The following is a 20,141-nucleotide window of genomic DNA, read 5'->3' as shown; positions in this document are numbered from 1 at the left end:
AGGTGTGGGCATTAAGAGGGTGTACATCTTAACCTAAGATGACTACAGGTGTGGGATGCTGTGTGTAACAGTATTAGTTTAATCCACTTTATTAATATCCCCTCCCCCCTTCTGACCCGAGGAGTCTTTTCTGACCTATTTTGCTCCCTGTGACTCCATTTGCATTCTCTAGTGCAGGCACCCATTGTTCTGCTGGCATCTATGCTCAGCAGGTAGGGAAGCAGTCACCAGGATGGGATGATGAAACTTTCAATTACTGCCTGGCTGGGCTGGATCTGAACCAGGGATTTGGAGGAGAGTTGCTTTTACATTTAGCCAGTTGATGGGGAGGTACTAAAGGACAAATGTAAAGAATAGTAATTGTGTAAGGAGGAAAAAACAAGTGGGGCAGTTCATGCCAAATACTAGATGTCATTAACGATAGCGCTCTTAGGATAGTAGGATAACACATTGTGCAAGAGAATAATCTTCCTTGCTTGATGAGATGATTTTCCAGGAGTGTGGTGTGTACGTTGCTGGTGGCCTGCAAACCTAGTTTCTGAATCCCTGCAAGCATGTAGATCTAAAGTATACACTAATCTCTTCTGAATTTGGCTGTGAAGTCTCTGACAGCTTTCTTTATTGTAGAGCGGAGCCTGTGTAGAGGGGAACTCTTGTCAAGAAGCTGGCTTTTCTTTGCTGTAGACTTGGTGTGACATTAGACAAGTTATCATTCTGTCTACATAATGATTGTTTCCTTTTGAAATAAGGGTAGTAGCACAGCTCTTGGTGATAAGAACTGTAAGCTATTGTGGCAGAAGGAAGGGATGCCTAATTATAGAAGTGTGTGGCTGTCTGTAATAGCATTTCATAGTAGGTAGCCCAAGTCAGGACTAAGGTGCACAGGCAGAGAACATGCAAGCAAATCTGCATGGTTCTTCCACTATAGCTGGTTCTAATTAGTTATTTTTATGAGCTCCAGTGTCAGACAAAAATGAGGAGCCCTCCCCTTGTGTAGTTTCCTGTTTGCTGGGTGCATGTAAAAGAGATCTGGCTATGATGTATGTTAATAATGAGCTGATAATGTAAGCCAGCTGAGAGATGGGGAGTTAGTCTGGTCTGCTGCCAAGTGGGAGGTGAAAGTTCAGGAACTGAGTCATGTTGCCAAGACCTCGTCCTGTGGAGAAGGTCTGCCCATTAATAGATTGAGTTTCTCATTAGGGCTACACAGCATACGCTTACAGCTTTGGGGTTTCAAGCTGAAATCCAATACCAGTAAAAGCCTGCTGGACAGAGTGGCAGATTTACTGGTAAATAAAGGATTAAAGGAACACTTGGCAGGGTTGTTGGACTGGAAACCTGACTGGCCTTTGAAGATTACTCCATATTGTAGATCCTCCCTTAAAGTTTATTCCAAGAAGAGACTTGTTCTGCAATTTACCATGCAGCCCACAGGGCTGGAGTTTTATGTTGTCTACTTTTTTTTTTTCTTCGTGAAACCTATCAAGGGTGCAAGATGCTCATGTCTGTCTTCTAAACCAAATGCATGCTATTGCCTCTAAAGTAAAACTTCACCAGTAAGTTGTTAGCTCTGAGGAGCCTGATATAAACAAGCTCCCCTCCTGCTTCTTCCAGGCTTTTATTTTCCATGGAGAGCAAGTACCATGCATTAGCAGCGAGCAGCTCAGTATTTACAGCATCTCTGAAACTACCCTTGTTTCCTTCTGTTTTGAATGAGGATCTCCAGCAAGCTAGTATAATTGTCTGCATGTGATGTTTATTACAGCCAGCATGAATGGAGTGCGTATGTGGCTAAACAGCTTTAGCAAACTTATATTCAGACAGTTTTAAATAGACTTTTATATATACACACATACACAGTGGTCCAGAAGCCCAACAGCTGGTGAGCGTTAATACAGTACTCTGGGGCTTTAGGGTAGCATTTTCTTTATATGCCTTCATTGAAAACAAAGATGATTCTCAAACTTGAGAGTTTTGAACTTGCCCAACACAATGACTCTTGTGCCACTCAGCTTCAGCTGGCTAGCTTTACATGGGGAAACATGGAGTAAAAATGAACTGCAAAGTAGGCTTTGTAAACTTCTCAATGTTTGACTAGTGTATGGTAATATGCTTAATCGAGTTACCTTTTGTTCTTAATTTAACTATTGTTTTGTTAAGTAATGAAGGAGACAAACTGCAAATGTGAGGGCAGCAGTGGATTTTATCTAACCCCTCGTCCAACATAAAGGCATTTCTTTGTTCCTGCCTGCCCAGAAGCCACAGGCATCTTTAATCATTGCTGAAATTGTACTGTCTTGATCCCAATAGCTGTGCTAGACCACAGTCTCTTTTGAGGCAAGACATCTGGCTTCAGTAAAGTTGCAATAGGGAGAAGGTATCTGGCTTTTTCCTTCATTAGACATGACAGGACAAGACAGTCTGAGAGGTCAAGACTTGGATTTACAGTTTAGGACAAAGAAATGAATTGCATTTATTAGTGTATATATGCAAATACATATTTGTGTATGCATGTACACGCACAAGTATATATTTCACCGCAATGTGCTCTTTTTGCTACGTAAATCTTGTTGCTTTTTTGTAAAACAGAACTAGCAAAAAGTCTTTTCAGCCTCAAAAGGAGCCTTTATCAGATAGTGTAGGCCAAGCTGCAGGTGTGGAGTCTGCTAGGTTTAGTTTTATCTCTGAAGCACGTTTTTTTATCACTGACTGTAAGAAAATTCATAAGGCAGAGGCTTTTTCGAGAACGCTGCCTGGGAACGAGCAGTTGGGGCCTAGCATAGATCAATGAGAAAGTACATGTGGGTATATGAGGCATGTAGAAGGCTTGTCTGGTGTTACCATAGGAGTGCAAGAGGCTCCTCACCTGTCACGTTAGCACAGCAAGGCAGCGCTGCTGAGCAGTGGGGACAGCCCTGTGCGGGGGCTTGGGTTCAGCTGTTGCAGGGGGTGAAAGTCGTGCTCAAAGCCAGGTTTTTATAGCCTCTTGGGCTCTGAGTGTGCCTTGGTCTTGCAGTGTCTCACTGACAATACAGTCCCTTAGCACTTCTTATTAAATCAGTTGCTTTATTTCAGCTGTAACACCTTCCTCTGCTGCTACTTCTTCCTTTGTCACTTGAGCTGATGGGGTTGCATGCTGCATGCTCGCAAAGCCGACGGTGAGTGAGTGCAGCCGATGCTGCCAGCAGTGAGAGTGGACAGTGTTCGTTGTGTTGAGACATCTTTAGCTAACCACATCAGCATCTCTGGCCCTTAGGGGGTAGATTAAAGCACTCCTAACGTTTAATAGCATAAATCCTGAGGAGATCTTATGTAAACATGTTCAGTGAGTACTCATTAATTTCCCTTGGGCACCAGGCTGAATGAAGATGCTTTTCAAAGAAAGGAAAAAAATAATTTCATCTTTAAGGACTGCACCTGTTGGGGAAAAAATGTAGGAGGCACTTGTACTTTAAGCTGTGTGAATTAGAGATCTGTGGCAGGGACATGAGGGAGGAGGGAGGGAGGTTTGGAAGTTATATTAGGAGAGGACAAAAATAGTGCTTACAAAATGTATAGCAAGGCTCTGTGTCATTGATTTGCAAGGAGGTCTTGCCAATTCTTGAGCAGCAGCACTTTAGGAGTATGACACATTCAATCTCTTAGTGCAAGTGTCATTTGCTCTGTGTAATTTTGTGGCACTCAGCATAACAAACTCACATCCATCATGGATGTCAATGACTTTAAGGACACTAGAGAAGCAACAGCAACGTGGGAATCTTACGGAAGAATTATATTTTAAGCAGCCCCAGAAACTGATGTGCTCTGTTTCACCTTTGGAGGTGTGTGGGCCAGCTTTGCCTCTTTCATGAATGCACTCTGCATTGTTCCTTGTTGAAGACTCACCACCAGACTATTGCCCTCCTTTGTACGCTGGATCCAGGTTCTTGTAATGTATCTTCATCTTAGGCATGTCTTGTTTTTTTGGCTTGTAAATTTATTCCTTTCAAGACCAAGTTTGTATCAAAGAATAACTTGGCTTCATTGGTTTTTGTATCCTAGTTCCAAAAGTGGAATTGCCAGATGTCGTCTCCCAGACACTTTCCTCAGGTATTGCACAGATGGTGTGTTGTGGTTTGACCCTTTCTAGACAGATGATAGCAAGACAATTAGAGCAAATAAAGTAGACTTTAGACAAGAAATTCTAAATCGTGCTTTCCACCTTAAACAATAAAAACAGAATTAAGAGCATGTGTGCATAATTCTTTCTGCATTTCCTCACCATGATTTATCATTCTGTGAAGTTTACTTTTGTCCCCCAGGATTCCTTCTTCTCAATCTCATTCATAACCTTGTCATTTTGACATTCCCATGCCCATTACTAACACCACAACCACTGTAATGCTTTGTTCTTCCTGTCATTTCTTCACCCACTCACTTCCCCATTGCAGGTAAGCTGGACAGAACAGTTTACAGAATGGCCAAAGTTCATCCCCTATGGGAAGGGGATTTTAGGGACCCTCTTCCCTCCTACTTCTGCCCAGCAGCACTGATGTTCACCAAACAGACCATCCAGTGGCTGTTGTGGAGAGCTGGGATGCTGCCAGCTTATGTGAGTCAGGATGAGATACTTGAGAAAAAACACAATTTGGGTATTGGGGTAGGGGCTGCTCAACCCAGTATCCACTGGTTTTTGATGTGTTAGCAGCAGCTAGTTTTCTCCATGTGGATGAGAGCAGACACCAAATGGGATTGTACCGCTGCTGCTGGTGTAGCTCTTCAGTCTTCTCTGGAGGAAAGGTGGTAAGTTGGTTAGAAGCAGCCATTGGACTGGATCCAGTCTGCAAGCTACTAGATGAGCCTGGATTTCAATAAAAACACTTTCCATAGCAGTTTCACTAGCACCTGACACAGTGGTGCTGAAGGATATTGCCAGTTTGGGTGCCACTCTGAGACGGTACTGAAAACAAAGAGGTACCCAGGGCTATTTCTAATGCTGCCTTGCCCACCCTGTTTTCCTTGGGCTTAGAGCAGTTTTTAGGAGGGATTCCTCCATGTCCCATTCTTACTTTCTCTTCTGATGTGAGGCCTTTTCAAATGGAGAGAGAACGCAATGCAAGTTTGAAGAATAGGCACTGCAAAAGTTACCTCTTGTAGGTGATATCACCTTAAAAGCAGCCCATGGAGGTGCTTTGACCACAATAACACAAGTGCTTTAGCCATCCCTTTCAATTAATTCCTCAGAAAGATGGTGTTTAACCAGATAGATTTCCACTTGGTTTCTGTCCTGCCGCTGTTGGTGCAGTGCTCAGGGGCAAAGAATTGCTTGGAGGTTAAAGGTGACACCAAGTTTGTTTCCTGAAGGGGCAAGGCTGGCCCCCGCCCCCAGCTTCATTTCTCAATTAATTGCCTCATAGATCCTTGTGGCACTTGAAATGGAGATGATTAGTGGAGTTATAGCTGGGATAGTGGGATATTCTGATGTGTTAAGGCACAGCACTACAAGCAGGTATTGAAAATGTGCACGCATTGGCTGGTACTGTTCCAAATGTATCTGTATGGGAGGAGAGAGAACATGGATGAGTGTCTTTTACTCTCAAATGAAGTTTTCTTACAAATATATATATATATATTTCTTTCAGTAAACAACTAGAAAAGTAACCTGTGGGGGTTGGGTTTGTAGCTACTGTAGCATACCGTTTTTCTGACTTTAACGGAGCTTTATTGATTATGCCAGTGGAGAAACTTTCCTGTGAGTGAAATTCTGCAAAGCTTAATCTAAATCAGTACTACTGTGGTCATTTTTTTTTTGCCACAAATTAGTTATTTTTCATCAAACTTGCATAGATATTTGTAGATGTCAAATGGGATGACAAATCTGGAAGGGGTTCATTTCATCATGAAATCTAGGCACTGAAATACAATATGCCGATTATGAATGTTTCATGAGGTATGCTAAAAGTATATTAACCCTAGGGAAAGCCTAGTCCATATCTGATAAGTTCTTTTTTTAACCTTGGAATTATTCACTGTCCAATTGTACCTAGCACTTGCAGTAACGTCCCTTATATTTGTGTAATGCAGCAATGGAGGTTGTGTGGGCCTTTTGGCACTAACGTAATATAGAGTCCTTTTTTTTGTGTCTCTGACTTTATTTCAAATTATCAGGATGTACCTATTTAACAAGAAAAAATATTTTCCCTTTTCCCTACCTAATGGTGGGGGGAGAAGCATTGTAATCCATTTATTGAATTCTGTGTCCTCTCTACACCTGTGTAGCTGCCAGCTCTGTCCTGCATAGATCTGCACACTACTCGTGCTGAGCTTTGTACTCTCAGTTCTTGTTGATTTTTGTGGCAGTGGAGAGTGCTGAGCAAATTGCACCATTCAGACTCTAGGACCCTAATCTCTTTTTAAACAAGGAGCCTGTGTAAAGCAATTTAATGTCTAAACAGAGGAGTGATGCCTATCAGCATCTAACAAAGACTTAAACAGCAGAGGAAAGCACAGTGCTGCTAAATGAGAGTCAGAGACATAGGACAAGAGATTGACACATTGCCAAGGCCAGAACTATTTGTTCAGTGTTTGTAATTTGCATGTCCTTATTTTTGCAACACTTCAATAGTTTTTTTTTACTGAGATATCACAGTCATAAGTTACATTAATATTCTGGCCAAGGTTTTGAAATTTCATGGGAAACTGTGTGAAATATTCTTGGGCTAAATTTGAGACAATCTGCTGAGACCTGTCACAATTGTACTCCCATGAAAATTAGACCTCTTCAGCAGAGTGTCTTCAATGAGAAAACAAGAATCCAGATCTCTGAAAAGTTACTGGTTAAATTGGAAAAAAAAAAAAAAAAGAAAAAAAAAAAAGGTGATATTGTCTCCTTATTCCCCACTTTGTGGCTTCCCTGGGTCATTTTTCCATTTTTTTTTTGTTGCTGCTGTTGTTTTTTTTTTTTTAAAAAAAAAAAAAGACAGTGCTTTACCCAGTCTTTCTCAGATGAGCTCAATGTTGTACTTAATCATAAATTAGTTAAACTTCTCTATGAAAGAAGAAAAGCTATCACTAAAGAAACTGTCTTGGCATCATGCCCTATGGCTGAAAACCACGTTTTCAGGAGAGCTGGGAATAAATTCAGGTATACTAAATCCTTCCCCCCTTCTATACAGCTATCAAACAAAATCAGCTTAAGTGTTATTTGCTTTAGATTTGTAGTGCTGACACAAATGAATGCAGAATCCATGGAGTTTACCACAATGAGACAAACAGTGTTGGAACGAAAGGCCATCACATGACATTTTACCTACTGTATGTTGCTCTCAGGGTACTGACATTTGCAGTTACTGGCAAGGGGAGGAAAGCCTGGGCACTTGAATGGTGTCTGCATGGAAGTTTTTAGAATCTTATCTCTCAACAAAAGCTGTCATTAGCAGAAATTTGAGTTCCAGGTATTTATCTTTGTTTCTAAACAGTAAACCAGTTTCAATACGTCAGATGGCTGTGGTTGTACAGACATTCGGTAATGTCAGCGCTGGCAGTAAGAGTTATTTCTGAAACCTTCACTGACCTTTGCATATACACTGTTTTACAGACTTTTAAGGTCATCAACTAGTCTGAGAAAACAATTTATAGATTTCAGTCCTGAATGTCAGGCAGTCTTTGACTAACATGTCTCAGTTATATGAATTGAGGGTGATGGAGAAGATAGGTTTTGCAATGCAGTAAGTCGGGGGGTGATGTATAGAACGGTGACCATCAAAAATTGGAGCTTTCAGGCTGTCATTAAAAGACTGGAAATGCATTTCTAACATGCAGTTCTCTGAATGTTTTCATTTTGTATTTCCAAATTAGAGTTTAAAGAATCTTTTCCTGTTTGTGAAGAGGCTGTGCATCACAAAACAGTATTTGTGGTTTGTACACATGTGCCTCCAGCCTCACTAATCCTGAGGAAAATGGAGCAACCTAGCAGATGTTGGATAATGCTTTATATTGCAGAGATCTAATCCTGGTTTATAATAGATAAATACTGAAACAAAGAATTGTACTTGTACTTAATGTCATTACCCTGTATGGTCTGCATATCTTTCCAAACATGCAAATCCTTAATTAAAGTCTTGGTGAGTTCTTGGCCTCTGTACCTTCCTCCCTCGCAATGAGTTCCATCATCTAATCGTACCATGTATGAAAGGATTTCTTCTATCCACCTTGATTTTTTTTTTCACTTAGTTTCACTGACTTCACTTTGTTTTTTGTATGTTAAAGAAATACAGAAGCATTAGTGTATCTTTTTTTATGCATTATTTTAGGTAATTTTGTGACATTCCCTGACAGTTTTGAAATGACTGTTCTGCTGCTGCTAGAGAAAAATCAGTGAAATATGTCTATTTGTACTAAATCCACAAATATCTGTTGAGATTTACCGCAGGTTTTGCCTGCTGCAGGATACAGGAGATTCATTAAGGATATGCTTTCAGTATGTGGAAGAAGACTATATAATGGAATATTATTGCAGTTTTCATTTAACAATGAACAGAGTGAAATCTTGTATTCTGTCTCCCTGAAATCTAATAGGACATTTGTTCAAAATAACTGGTTAAATCATCTCCTGACAGTCTTTATCTGATGTAGCATAATTGAACTCTGTGATCTAGGCTAGATAAGGTTCCATCTACACCTGGGTTAAAATATATCTGGTTGGTTACCGAGGGTGTCTCCTCCCATCTATGTGAATAGGGAATATGCCAATCCAAGTTAATCAACAAAACACTCAGTTGTATACTTATCCTTTGACTTCGGGTCTCAGTTTAATGAAACCTGGATCCTAAAATTCTGAGAAAACAGCAATCATTTACATGACGAAATTGCCCTCTTTGGGTGCTCAAAAATGTTTGAGAATAGATTGTAATTTCCCTCAAACATGTTCACTATATGGATTTTTTGACAGATTTGTTTCCACAGTTTATTTTTAACTTCACAAATTGGTCTCAAGCATTCTATGTAAGCATTTGACACTTGACACTGCCTATGTGCAATTAGTCAGAGAGTCTCTGTTCTCTGTTCTCTCACTGGATGAGAAAGCATATCTGATGGGCAAGCACGAGAAATAGAAAATGTGGTTTCTGCAGTTACCCTGTCAAGTCAGTTTTTCAATCTTTTTTTTTTTTTCTTTTTTTTTTGAATGGTCATAGATCCATAGATTTTAAGCCAAAAGGAGTATTAGGCTCTAGTTATCCCTGTACTGAAACATTAACTTGCAGTGAGGGGAAAAAAAAATCTTTCAGAAATGAATTTAGTCTCCCTATTAAGAAATGGACAAACCATTACTCCTGCCTGTAATTTCTGCAATGGTTAATCAACCTCACAGTTAAGAATGCTTCATATTTTTAATTTGAGCTTGTTTGATTTTTTTTAAGTTCCAACTGACCTCTGTAATAGGAAGATATCCTTTTCTAGATGGTAAGGAAAGAGAGCTAAGAGGGGATGAGAGTACAAGGTAATCCTGAAATCTAAATGAATATTCACATGCATTTATTTCTTGCCATATTTGCTGAGCTGTAGTTCTAAGAAAAATACTTGCTACAAGATTTTTGTACACTTTGAATTTACTAAATGTGCTGCCAGTATGGAAAAATAAGGGAAAATGGACAAGAAAACATAGCTGTTGATGTTTTGTGGTGAAGAAAACATCTGTTATGATTTAAGTGTATCTTTTCTACTTTTATTATTTCCCTACTCTGCATTTGTTGAGTTGGAGCATGTGATTGTCCATGCAACAGCCGGACAGGTTTGGACTAGTGGAAAGAGTCACGGAAGAGAATTCAAGGACAGGGATTTCTGTGAGAGGATGGCTGGTATAATATGCTTAGAGTATGGTTAGTATTGCTGGATGCAGGGGTAACAGGAATGGGAATACATGTAAGGAGAAGGGATAGTTTTTAAGTGGTGCAGGATTTGTGGTGGTGCTGTAAATAAACAATATCTATTTTTAATATAAAAAAGTGGCATGTAATTTGGGAAAAAAATAAAATCAGTACAATTCAGCATTCAGTCACAGCTATGACAGCTATGTTTAGGAATGAAGAGACAAGTCAGTGGGTAAAGCAGTTATAAAAAGGAAGGAGAAGATCCTGCCTTGAAAGTTACAGACTTCTTGGTGGAAGCTTCAGCTGTGCTGATGTGGTAATGGAACACAGACTGAAAGTTGTCTACCAGTTTTCACATGGTTTGTTTCCTGGAATGAGTATTTGCAAGTGTGCCTTTATAAGGGCCATGCAAGGTACAAAGAAAGATTCTCACATTAGTCCTCTTTTGCATAGGCAGATGTCTTCTGTTCTCACTGGCTTTCTCTGGCTAGGAGCCTCCTGGCTGGAGGGACAGGCAGATGGTTTCCTTGAAGGCTTGGTGGCTTATCAAACATCAGTCAGCAAAGATGCCTGGCCATTGGCCAGTAATCTCCCACCCACGAATGAAACTCTTAATTCCCAATCCAAAAGAAAGTTGTTTCAAACCAACCTCATAAAAGGTTGGCTTAAATATGTTAAACCTTTGTGTCTGTTCCAGTGAATCCAGCACCCAGGGCTCCAGCTCCATGTGAAACAATTCCCCTAAAGAAAATTCTTCTTATAGTGAAATCCAAGAAAAAATAATGTAGATCAGAATTCACCATTTCATATTCAGCTCCAAAAATGGACTTGTTAGATAACAGGAATTTGAGCTGGCCTGTGATGCTGGAGCCAATGATGTGTTCAAGAGTTGCCTGTTTGGGTTCAGATGAAGTGCTGCAGAAGCATATGAAGCCAGAAGGATTAGAAAGTCACTAGGCTGTTACAAGGGAGTAATTACTTGTAACCTTAACTTTTGTTCTTGGCTAATGGTAGCTTTGTTTGCTGGTTCTCAGTCTTATCAGTGCTGGACTTCACCTCTGGACAATTTGTGGCTCTTACTTAATACAGAAAGGTAAAACACTTGCTGCCTATTTATGCCATAGTTAAAGTTGGTCTTCAGTACAGAAATAGTATTTCTGCAGTTCCGTTCTTACCCTTTTCCATATTCTTGATTTCCGTTTTGGTTCGTAGTGATGTAAAAGTTCTACTTATCTGAACCCGATGTGGAAGGTCAACAAGCATTGTTCTCTGATTATCAGGGCTTTCAGATGAAGCACCCATGGCTTTTCAGGATATATTTACACCCTTTAGCTAATCTGTTTGAGGAAATGCAACTTCCCTGTTGTGAATAAGTTAAATTTTTATAAATGTACTTAGCATTCCTGTGCAGAAACCCAGTTCCATTTTGCTGATGCAATTGTGCCCACATTAGCAGCTGAACCTGCAGTGAAATACTGTTTCCACAGCTAGTAGTTCCATAGTGGTACAACACTTCAATTTAGACCTTGCTTTAACACGAACCCCTAAAAATGTGCTTTGGTAGCTGAGGAGAAAAAAGTCCAAAACTGAGTATTCTCAAACATCTGAAACCACTGATAGGCATGGCTTCTTTTTTAAGAGATGCTCTGATTATTTTTTAAATAAGTAATCATTAAGTATAGGATTACTTTGTCTAAAGTAAGTTGAGATATGAAATGCAGAAAAACCTTGGCATCTTGTTAAATAGTTTTTCTGATTAAATAAAAAAAAAAATAATAAAAAACTTGTGACAGAGCTGATTAAACATACAAAAATGTTCCTTGGAGATTTTGGTAATTAAGTGTACCAGGACATGAAGGTTACTGGGTAGAGATGAGTGTAAAACAAATCCCTGAAATGATGGCCTTTAGTTGCTGATACACATGGCTGGGATTCTAAAATAAAGTGGACAGTTTTAACTACCAGCTTGATCAGTAAAAGGTTTGAAGCATTTAAATAGATTGCCTAAAGTACAGCCATCACTACAGAATTATAGTACTCCATTATGTACAGTACAACAGTGGGTGGAAATCTTTAGACTACAATAAAGAAGCAAAGCTTTTTCTTTTTGCTGTCATTCTGACCAAATAGATTTTTGCTGATGTTGCTCAGTTTATTAAAGTGGAAGTTGCATGGCTGTTTTTTTGTAATATTCAGCTAGGTCCTAGAGAAGACATCCACATGATTGATTCAGGATAAATGGAGTGCTTGCACAAGTGAAACCACCGTCAATCTGAGTATGTGCTTGTTGTGGTTTAACCCAGCTGGCAGCTAAACACCACACAGCCGTTCGCTCACCCTCCCCCCTCCCTCTCTGGGATGGGGGAGAGAAACGGAAAAGTGAAGCCTGTGAGTTGAGATAAAGACAGTTTATTAAGATAGAAAATAATAATGATAATAATAATAATATGTACAAACAAGTGATGCACAATGCAATTGCTCACCACCCGCTGACCGATGCCCAGCCCAACCCCGAGCAGCCGGCCCCCCCACCCCGGCTAGCCACCCCTATATATTGTTCAGCATGACCCCAGATGGTATGGAATACCCCTTTGGCCAGTTTGGGTCAGCTGTCCTGGGTCTGTCCCCTCCCAGCTCTTGCTGCACCCCCAGCCTGCCCGCTGGCAGGACAGAGTGAGAAGCTGAAAAGTCCTTGGCTTAGTATAAGCAGTGCTCTCCAGCAATTAAAACATCAGCATGTTATCAGCACTCTTCTCATCCTAATCCAAAACATAGCACCCTACCAGCTACTAGGAGGAAAAATAACTGTCCTAACTGAAACCAGGACATATATCCACCCCTTATTCCATACCATTTATGTCATGCTCAGGTTACACTCTTTCCAATACATTCTAGTTAATCACTATTTTCATCTATGGTAGTGATGACACACAGTATTATATAATAATTAACATAATACATCTCAACTCATGGGCTATTCTCACCCAGTATTAAATCCCCTTGAGGTACACACCGGACCTCCCCATTCTTTTGCATTACCCACCAAGTGCATCCAGGTCCTTGAGCAAAAGCAATCCCACGAATGGGTTTGCCTTTTCCTGAGGCAGGAGTAGCCCAGACTGTTTTACCTAGCATTTTTCTTACATGCACTACAGGAACTTTATCCCCTTCTACTGTACGTAGCAGGTTTGATTGGGCAGGTCCAGCTCGATTGGCAGATCCCCTAGTATTGACTAACCAGGTGGCCTTTGCCAAATGTGTGTCCCAATTTCTGAATGTCCCAGCACCCATTGCTTTCAGTGTAGTTTTAACAGTCCATTGTATCGCTCAACTTTACCGGAGGCTGGTGCGTGATAGGGGATGTGATACACCCACTCAATACCATGTTCTTTGGCCCAAGTATCTATAAGGTTGTTTTGGAAATGAGTCCCATTGTCTGACTCAATTCTTTCTGGGGTGCCATGTCGCCATAGCACTTGCTTTTCAAGGCCCAGGATAGTGTTTCGGGCAGTGGCATGGGGCAGAGGATATGTTTCCAGCCACCCAGTGGTTGCTTCCACCATTGTAAGTACGTGGCGCTTACCATTGCGGGTTTGAGGGAGTGTGATGTAATCAATTTGCCAGGCCTCTCCATATTTATATTTCAGCCATCGTCCCCCGTACCAAAGAGGCTTTGACCGTTTGGCTTGCTTGATTGCAGCACATGTTTCACAATCATGAATGACCTGTGCTATAGTGTCCATGGTCAGGTCCACCCCTCGATCACGAGCCCATCAGTATTTATGGAGTGACGGGAGGATCCCAGCAATTAACTGTATTGGAAGCTGAACTGAGTCTAACTGGGAATGAGTGGCAAAAACACCGTATTGTGACTGGCCCGGATGCTCCATGCATCCTTGGCATAGACTATCTTAGAAGAGGATATTTTAAGGACCCAAAAGGGTTCCGCTGGGCTTTTGGCATAGCTGCCTTAGAGACAGCAAAAGTCCTGAGAATTGCATGGAAACAGCTGTTAAGTTTCAAGCATAGATACTGATCAACAGCCCTTTGAAATCAGGAGTTTGTCTCTGCAGCCTGCTGAGTTTTTCTGTTTCTTTCAGACCTGTTGAAGCCAAAGGTATTCCCTCAGTAGCACTGGCTAAGATGCAGGCTTAGAGCAGGACTTCAGTGAAATGTACCTGTGTGTTTTTACTCAAGTAATGCTTACAGGCAAGGAAGCTCTTATGTGCCTCCTTGAATTAGAGCTTGCTGCTTTCTGATATTACAAGGCTCCTGGCCTTAGAACTTTTTTTAGGTGTCCTCTTTTCTAATGTTTTGTTGAGTCAAATTCAATATCCAGACTGATCAGCAAGAAACTGAATTCTCATGTAGCAAACCTTTTTTTTTTTTTTTTTTAAAAAAAAAAAAAAAAAAAAAAAAGAACAGTGGTAGCTGTCTCGTAAACTCTTTACACAGCAATTCAGAAAGTTAGCTCTATCTCAGCAGGTTCTGCTGCAGGTGAAGGGATTTAGAGGAAAGTAGGAAAGTGAACCAAAACTGCTACTGTTTCAGTAAACCACGTTCCTGTTGTGTTCCTGGACCAGAAGGAATATGTAGGCTTTCCTGTTTCTTGAAAGATCCATGGTCCAAAATATTTACATTTCTTATTTTGGTATTATAGGGCTTGGGGATGTAACCCCAACAAAGCACTATTCTGACTCAGCTAAGGAAAAATTGGCTCACTTGGAAGTGAGTGCCATTATTTTGGGCAGGAGTGGCACCTGTACATTCCTTTACAGCAGAATTAAGATGTATGCCAAAGACTGGAGATTTACAGGATTGAAACAGCGTGCTACGCTGAAGTTCTATTTTAAATGTGGCTTTACTTGACAGGGTATTGTGCTGGTAATTCGCCGTGTGTTGGTATTTTCACTGACAGGGCTCTTACCTTTCTTTTTTTGTCATTTTGCCTTCTATTTTTTTTTTATTTTTTTGTTCAGTCATAGCACTTTCCTCATTTATGAGAAATAATTCTACCATCCAGTGGTGGTGCATGAATTAAACATGAATGCGCACATCTTAATTCCTTATTTCAAATTTATGGCTGCCATCCTTTGAGAGCTCTGATTTTTTTCCCCTCTTCTCCACCTTTTTCTTACATTTTTCTTAACTGCCTAACACCTGCCTTCCAAAGCTGTTCCCTTCCCCAGCACCGAATAGTGCCAGCGCACTAGCTACGTGCATGCTCAACAAGACTGCAGTGAAGTTGTCTCTGTCAGCAGCAGCCATTTGGAGTAATGATAGTTATTGATTATTTATTATTTGAAAATTTTTAATTAAGTTTGACTGGATAATTAGCATGCTAGCAGAAAGACATGCTAGAAAGAGTGAATCTATTATTTGGAAAAAAAAAAAAAAAAAAAAAAAACACACACACACACAAAAAAAACAACACACAACCTCAAGCTGCAGACCCTTGTGAGAAAGACAGACTGTTTTGTCAGTTATGTGGGGTTTCTGAGATCTTCAGGTGTTCCTGAGCTTTGAGCATTATGCATTGTCCTTACTGTTGCCTTTCTTTAAAGTGGTAAACAGATACAGGACCTTAAATCCTGACTCTGATGGGATTCCCCAAGGACATTGGATCAGATAAATGTCGGACGGCAAGGTCTGTTTTTAAGTACTAAAGACAGTCTAGCACTACCTAGATGCATCTTCATTCAATTACCCTTTGTACCTATAGTTATCTCTTCAGAATGGGTTAGGAAGAGGGCTTCTGAGTATTAAGTAATCCATGCATTGTATTTTAAGGCTGTCCTCTATTATTTACCCCAACTAGGCGATAAATTTTCTTTAAACCTATTTATAACCAATATGTATGTTGTTAATCTTCATAATAGGCAAACATCATTTCAGTCAAAAGGAGTTTGTATTCAGTTTATATGTAAATTGGGCCAGTATGTACAAATGTACTAATTTGTGTATTGTATTTTATGTATTATCTATATGCACAAAGCACTTGTTGAAATATTCCTAGCCTGTGGTACGTATCTGTTTAACTTACGAAGCTGACTTACAGTCAATATTAAATTATAGAGATGCAGATCGTAGTGCTAGAAATAGTAGTACAAAGGCAAGATTTCTTGACAGAGGAAGAGAACGAAATGGGATGTGTCAGTTCTTAGAAAAGCAATTTCTGTCCTTGGCTGTAGAACAGAGGCTGTATTTGATCTCCAGGCCGTGTTCCTTACAGGGGTGGTGATGAGCAGGCTTTTGAGGAGTTCAGGGGACCTTAGCAATGTGCTGAACGCTGTATGTGTGCTGTAACTGAACAGAAAGATTGAAAAGACAGCAGGGAAGTTTCTAAGTGGGTGGAAGGTTTAGGCAGGGATGGCATGGACAGAAAAAGTGGGGAAAGTAACCCCCACTGGTGGTTTAAGTCACCCTGTTTATTTATGAATTGGTTTTGTGAGGCTTTGACTCTGGCTTGTGGTCAGTCCATAAGAGAATTGGTGTGAGCAAATTTCAATATTGGAAGTTTTGGTAGGAAGGTGAGACATTGCATAGGAATGAAAACTAACTGCACAAATAGAAGTGTTCTATTTCTCATCCAGGTGACAGTCAAAGCATTCAGTGAGTTCCTGAAGTGAAGCCAGTTCCTCCATGTGATTTTGTTGTGTGTTAGGTGGGCACAAGGTTCTGTTACCTCCAGTTGAAGGGCAAGTGTAATATAAGACTAAGTCTTGCATGGACATTATCTATAACACCCAGCAAAAGGAGTGCTCTGTTGCAGCTTGCCCATCTGAATACTGGAGAAAATGATCACCTTTGTATATGCATGTGTGACAGAACTATGCTAAATAAATGCAAGGTAGCACTGAAGTCTACATCACTTTTTTCTTGTGTGTATGTAATGCAAAAAATAATAACAAAAAATAGCTACATCTAAACATTTAACTTCAGTGTACGTTTTTGCACCAAATGATAATCCCTAGCTCATCAGGTAGCTCCACTAAACTTGTAATAAACATACCTTGGAATCCAGAAGCAGATTTGATCTAACACACATCACCTTTTCTTTTATTAGTGGCAGAGAGTCGAGGGATCTTGGACAATAATCAGAGATTTTCTTCTTCATCAACTTACCTACCTGTGAGCTACCGGATCTTCAGTGCCGAGACATCTTTCTTCCTCAAAGAGTCCAACCAGGACTTCATGAGAAATTCCAGTTTGCAGTCCAGGGTGGAATCATTCTTCCCATACAAAGCCAAGAGGCCACCGGTGTTAAATGCCAGCTATGGACCTTTTTCCATTGAACAAGTTGTGCCCCAGGACCTAATGTTAACTTCCAACTTCTTTGGATCTGCCAACAAGTTTACTTATAACTGGAAACTCAAGGCCTTCATAATGAGTGACAAAATTTATGTGAGCAAGCCCAAAGTCCAGGTCCTGTTCTACATTGTGGGCAGGGACTGGGATGACTACAGCACCATGGAGCAGCTGCCCTGCCTGCGGGTGTTTGCCTTTCGAGAGACACGGGAGGTCAGAGGCAGCTGCAGGCTTAAGGGGGACCTGGGATTGTGTGTGGCAGAGCTGGAACTCCTGGCAAGCTGGTTTAACCCCCCCACAGTTGTCACAGGCCGTAAGAAGCCACCTGATTTTTCTGAAGGGAGCCCTGTGGAGCTTTATTACACTGTCCAACCAGGAGATGAGAAGGGAGAATGTACTGCTGAGGATGTAAGGAAGGGAAATGCTATCCGGCCAGGAAAAGATGGCCTGGATGAAACCATGTCCCACCTACAGAGGATTGGATCAGTCAGCCTCTATCGAGGCCAGGAGACTTCTCAGCTAACGGAGCTACGGCTGGACAGTAATATTGTCATCTGGTTGCCCTCAAAGCCTGTCAAACAAGGAGAAGTTGTGAACATTTATGTGACGATTGCCACCAATTCTACAGTGGATCAGTTCATACTCAGGTATGGTAGGGTGTTTTTTTTTCCTGTTTCTAATGTGGTAGCATACAGATGTTGGGAGCAGGGTGTAAATAACAACCAATTTGCAGTTAACCCATACTGGAGATTGCTCCTAGTTATTGAAATCTATTATTTTTTTTTGAACACTGTGAAGAGGACTGAAAGCCTCCATCAGTAGGATTTTTTTTTTTTTTTTTTTTTTTAACATGTATGCCACGCCATTTAACACATGCTGACATTAGGCAGCAAAGCACAAAATCTGGCAATTCGCTACCTTAGTGGGGCCATTTCTGCAGAATGACAGGCAGTGAGGCACCAGAAAAGTTCTCTGCTTTACATGGCTTTTAAAATCTGCTTTTTATTGCACAGGCAGAGTTTAAACATAACAAAACTTCAATTACCTGCTTTTCTCAAAGTGCTCTGACAGTGCTTTGCCTCTCCCACACAGCGGTTTTGTTATGAGAACTCTTCAGGGAGGGGTTTTAACTATCTGCTTGTGGTTAAGCAGCATTTGTCTTTGCCAACGTGTATACCCTTTAAAATGAGACCTAATGTGTTTTATATTGTTGTGGTTTGTAAAGGACTGCAAGAACTGAGTGCTGTTATTTTGGCCAGGAGTGGCAAAAGCAGTACCTGGGAACATAAGAAATGCCTTACTGCTTCAGACCACCTTCCTTTCATTTCCTTCTTTAGCGGTTTCACTACCAACGAGATGAAAATCCTTTGAGGATGACAGACTGGAAAACTTGTTAATCGCTGAAATATGTGATGTATCTTTTTTTCTGGTTACCAGGCTTTGAATTCAAGGGAAATCTCCACAGTGATAAGCAACAATTGCTCTTTAAAGCCTCAGGGAATCAGAGTTTCCCAAAAGATTCTGCACATGAAAGTATTTATTTCTAAGGCTTATATGAATTAGATTAATACATAGTTGACAACTAACGAGGAGAATAGCCTTTAGAACAGGAAGTGTCGCTTGGCAGATAAAAGGCTTTTATTTTAAAAAGGGGAGATTTTAGTTATCCCAGAATCGTTCTGATGTTTGCAGCTTTGGTTAAGTTGGTGAGATAATCTCCCAGACACCTGCTTACCGAGTGAAATCTCCGTTACAGAAGTCTTTTCTGACTGCGGTGCTTATCTTTTATTGAAAATCCTTTTTCATGCAATAGTAGAAACAGAATGCTATTCCACATAACAAGCGTAGCTGTGGTGAAAGAAGAAATCCAAAGGCAATGAACTGGGTATTTGCTGGGTGGAAGGGAGAGGGGTTCACCCTTTGAAGGTCTGCTTCAGTCTTTATCTTCCTGAAAATGGAGTTGAAGATGAAAACAAGCTTGCTGCAATCTGGTGATGTATTTCTTTGCTCTGAAATGAATCTGTCTAGGCAAAGGTATCATTAGCATGCTGAGAAGTGCCATAGATAGAAATAGTAATGTGGGATATCAGTAACTGCCTGTGCGACTTGCTGTTATGGACAGAATGGATTCGTTTTGGTTTTGAGAACAGGTAGCTGGTTTATTTGAAGTGAATATTCTGATGTTTATTGGAATATTGATTGTTCTGTGTTAATCACAAATGCAGAGATGAAGCCATGTTCTCTTTCCCCCTTTTGGTGAAAACGGGATTTGCATTTTTGCTTAAAATTATTTTGAACCAGGCAAAGACATGAGGCTCAAGATACCAAGATTTTTAAAAAGAGTTATACTTGCTTCCAGCAGGAATAAGAAGGTGGGGATTTTTTTTTTTCTTTCCATCAGGGGTGGGGAGGGGAGTAAGCACACCGAACAGCACTGATCTTAGAAGGCAAGTCAGCCCCATGCTACATCTCAGGACAATGTGCAATATTCCCAAGCAGCTGTCAGTTTTGAAAACTTACTCTTGTGGGCCTGTTAGTCTCGTATCTACAGAAGATGCTGATCCATGAAGTTGTTAAGGCATCAGATAGAAGCTTTCCTTAAGTACAAGAGGGTAATCCCATGTAAAAGAAATTGAAATTGTTTTAACAGCTTCCTTGACACTGTAATAGGAAGGGGCAGCTGGTATCCACTGGTGAAGCTCATGTGTCATGGTTCTGCAAGGCGCTAATGGTGTGGATAATTCTGTCACTGCTAAGGTTTCTTCTGTGTTTTTAGTGACTGCTGGTGAAAGGTTGGCATAACTAAGTTCAGCTTCCTGGTTCTGTGGTGGAAATCTGTCTTCAGTGAAACTTCTTGCATGTGGAAGTGTGTGATTTGACCCAGGAGTCCATGCAGTGCCCACACTTTACAGGGAGGAGCTGACTGAGCACAGCAGCCAGGGAGCAGTGAGTGCATATGCTGGTTCTGCCTAGGGGCTGCTTTAA

The 20,141-nt window shown here is 40.7% G+C and overlaps 1 protein-coding gene across 9 annotated transcripts in view; it reads left to right on the top strand.

Moving 5' to 3' along the window:
- The window catches only part of TMEM132C (transmembrane protein 132C), a 229,766-nt gene that overhangs the window by 43,572 nt on the left and 166,053 nt on the right, over positions 1 to 20,141 (top strand). For 5 of the 9 annotated variants that reach the window (XM_035341116.1, XM_035341115.1, XM_035341114.1 and 2 more), the window contains exon 2: positions 16,915 to 17,803. The exons of 2 other annotated variants lie outside the window; for them this stretch is intronic. In XM_035341116.1, coding sequence (XP_035197007.1) covers positions 16,915 to 17,803 — 889 coding nt within the window. Of the gene's footprint in view, positions 1 to 9,738; positions 9,743 to 10,381; positions 10,387 to 16,914; positions 17,804 to 20,141 lie in introns of those variants that run through there. 2 more of the 9 variants (XM_035341113.1, XM_035341117.1) reach the window with 2 other exon arrangements.

Source organism: Oxyura jamaicensis, chromosome 15, assembly GCF_011077185.1.
Source record: "Oxyura jamaicensis isolate SHBP4307 breed ruddy duck chromosome 15, BPBGC_Ojam_1.0, whole genome shotgun sequence".
NCBI lineage: Eukaryota > Metazoa > Chordata > Aves > Anseriformes > Anatidae > Oxyura > Oxyura jamaicensis.
The sequence above is the reverse complement of the archived record's forward strand: the minus strand, read 5'-3'. Positions and strand labels throughout refer to the sequence as shown.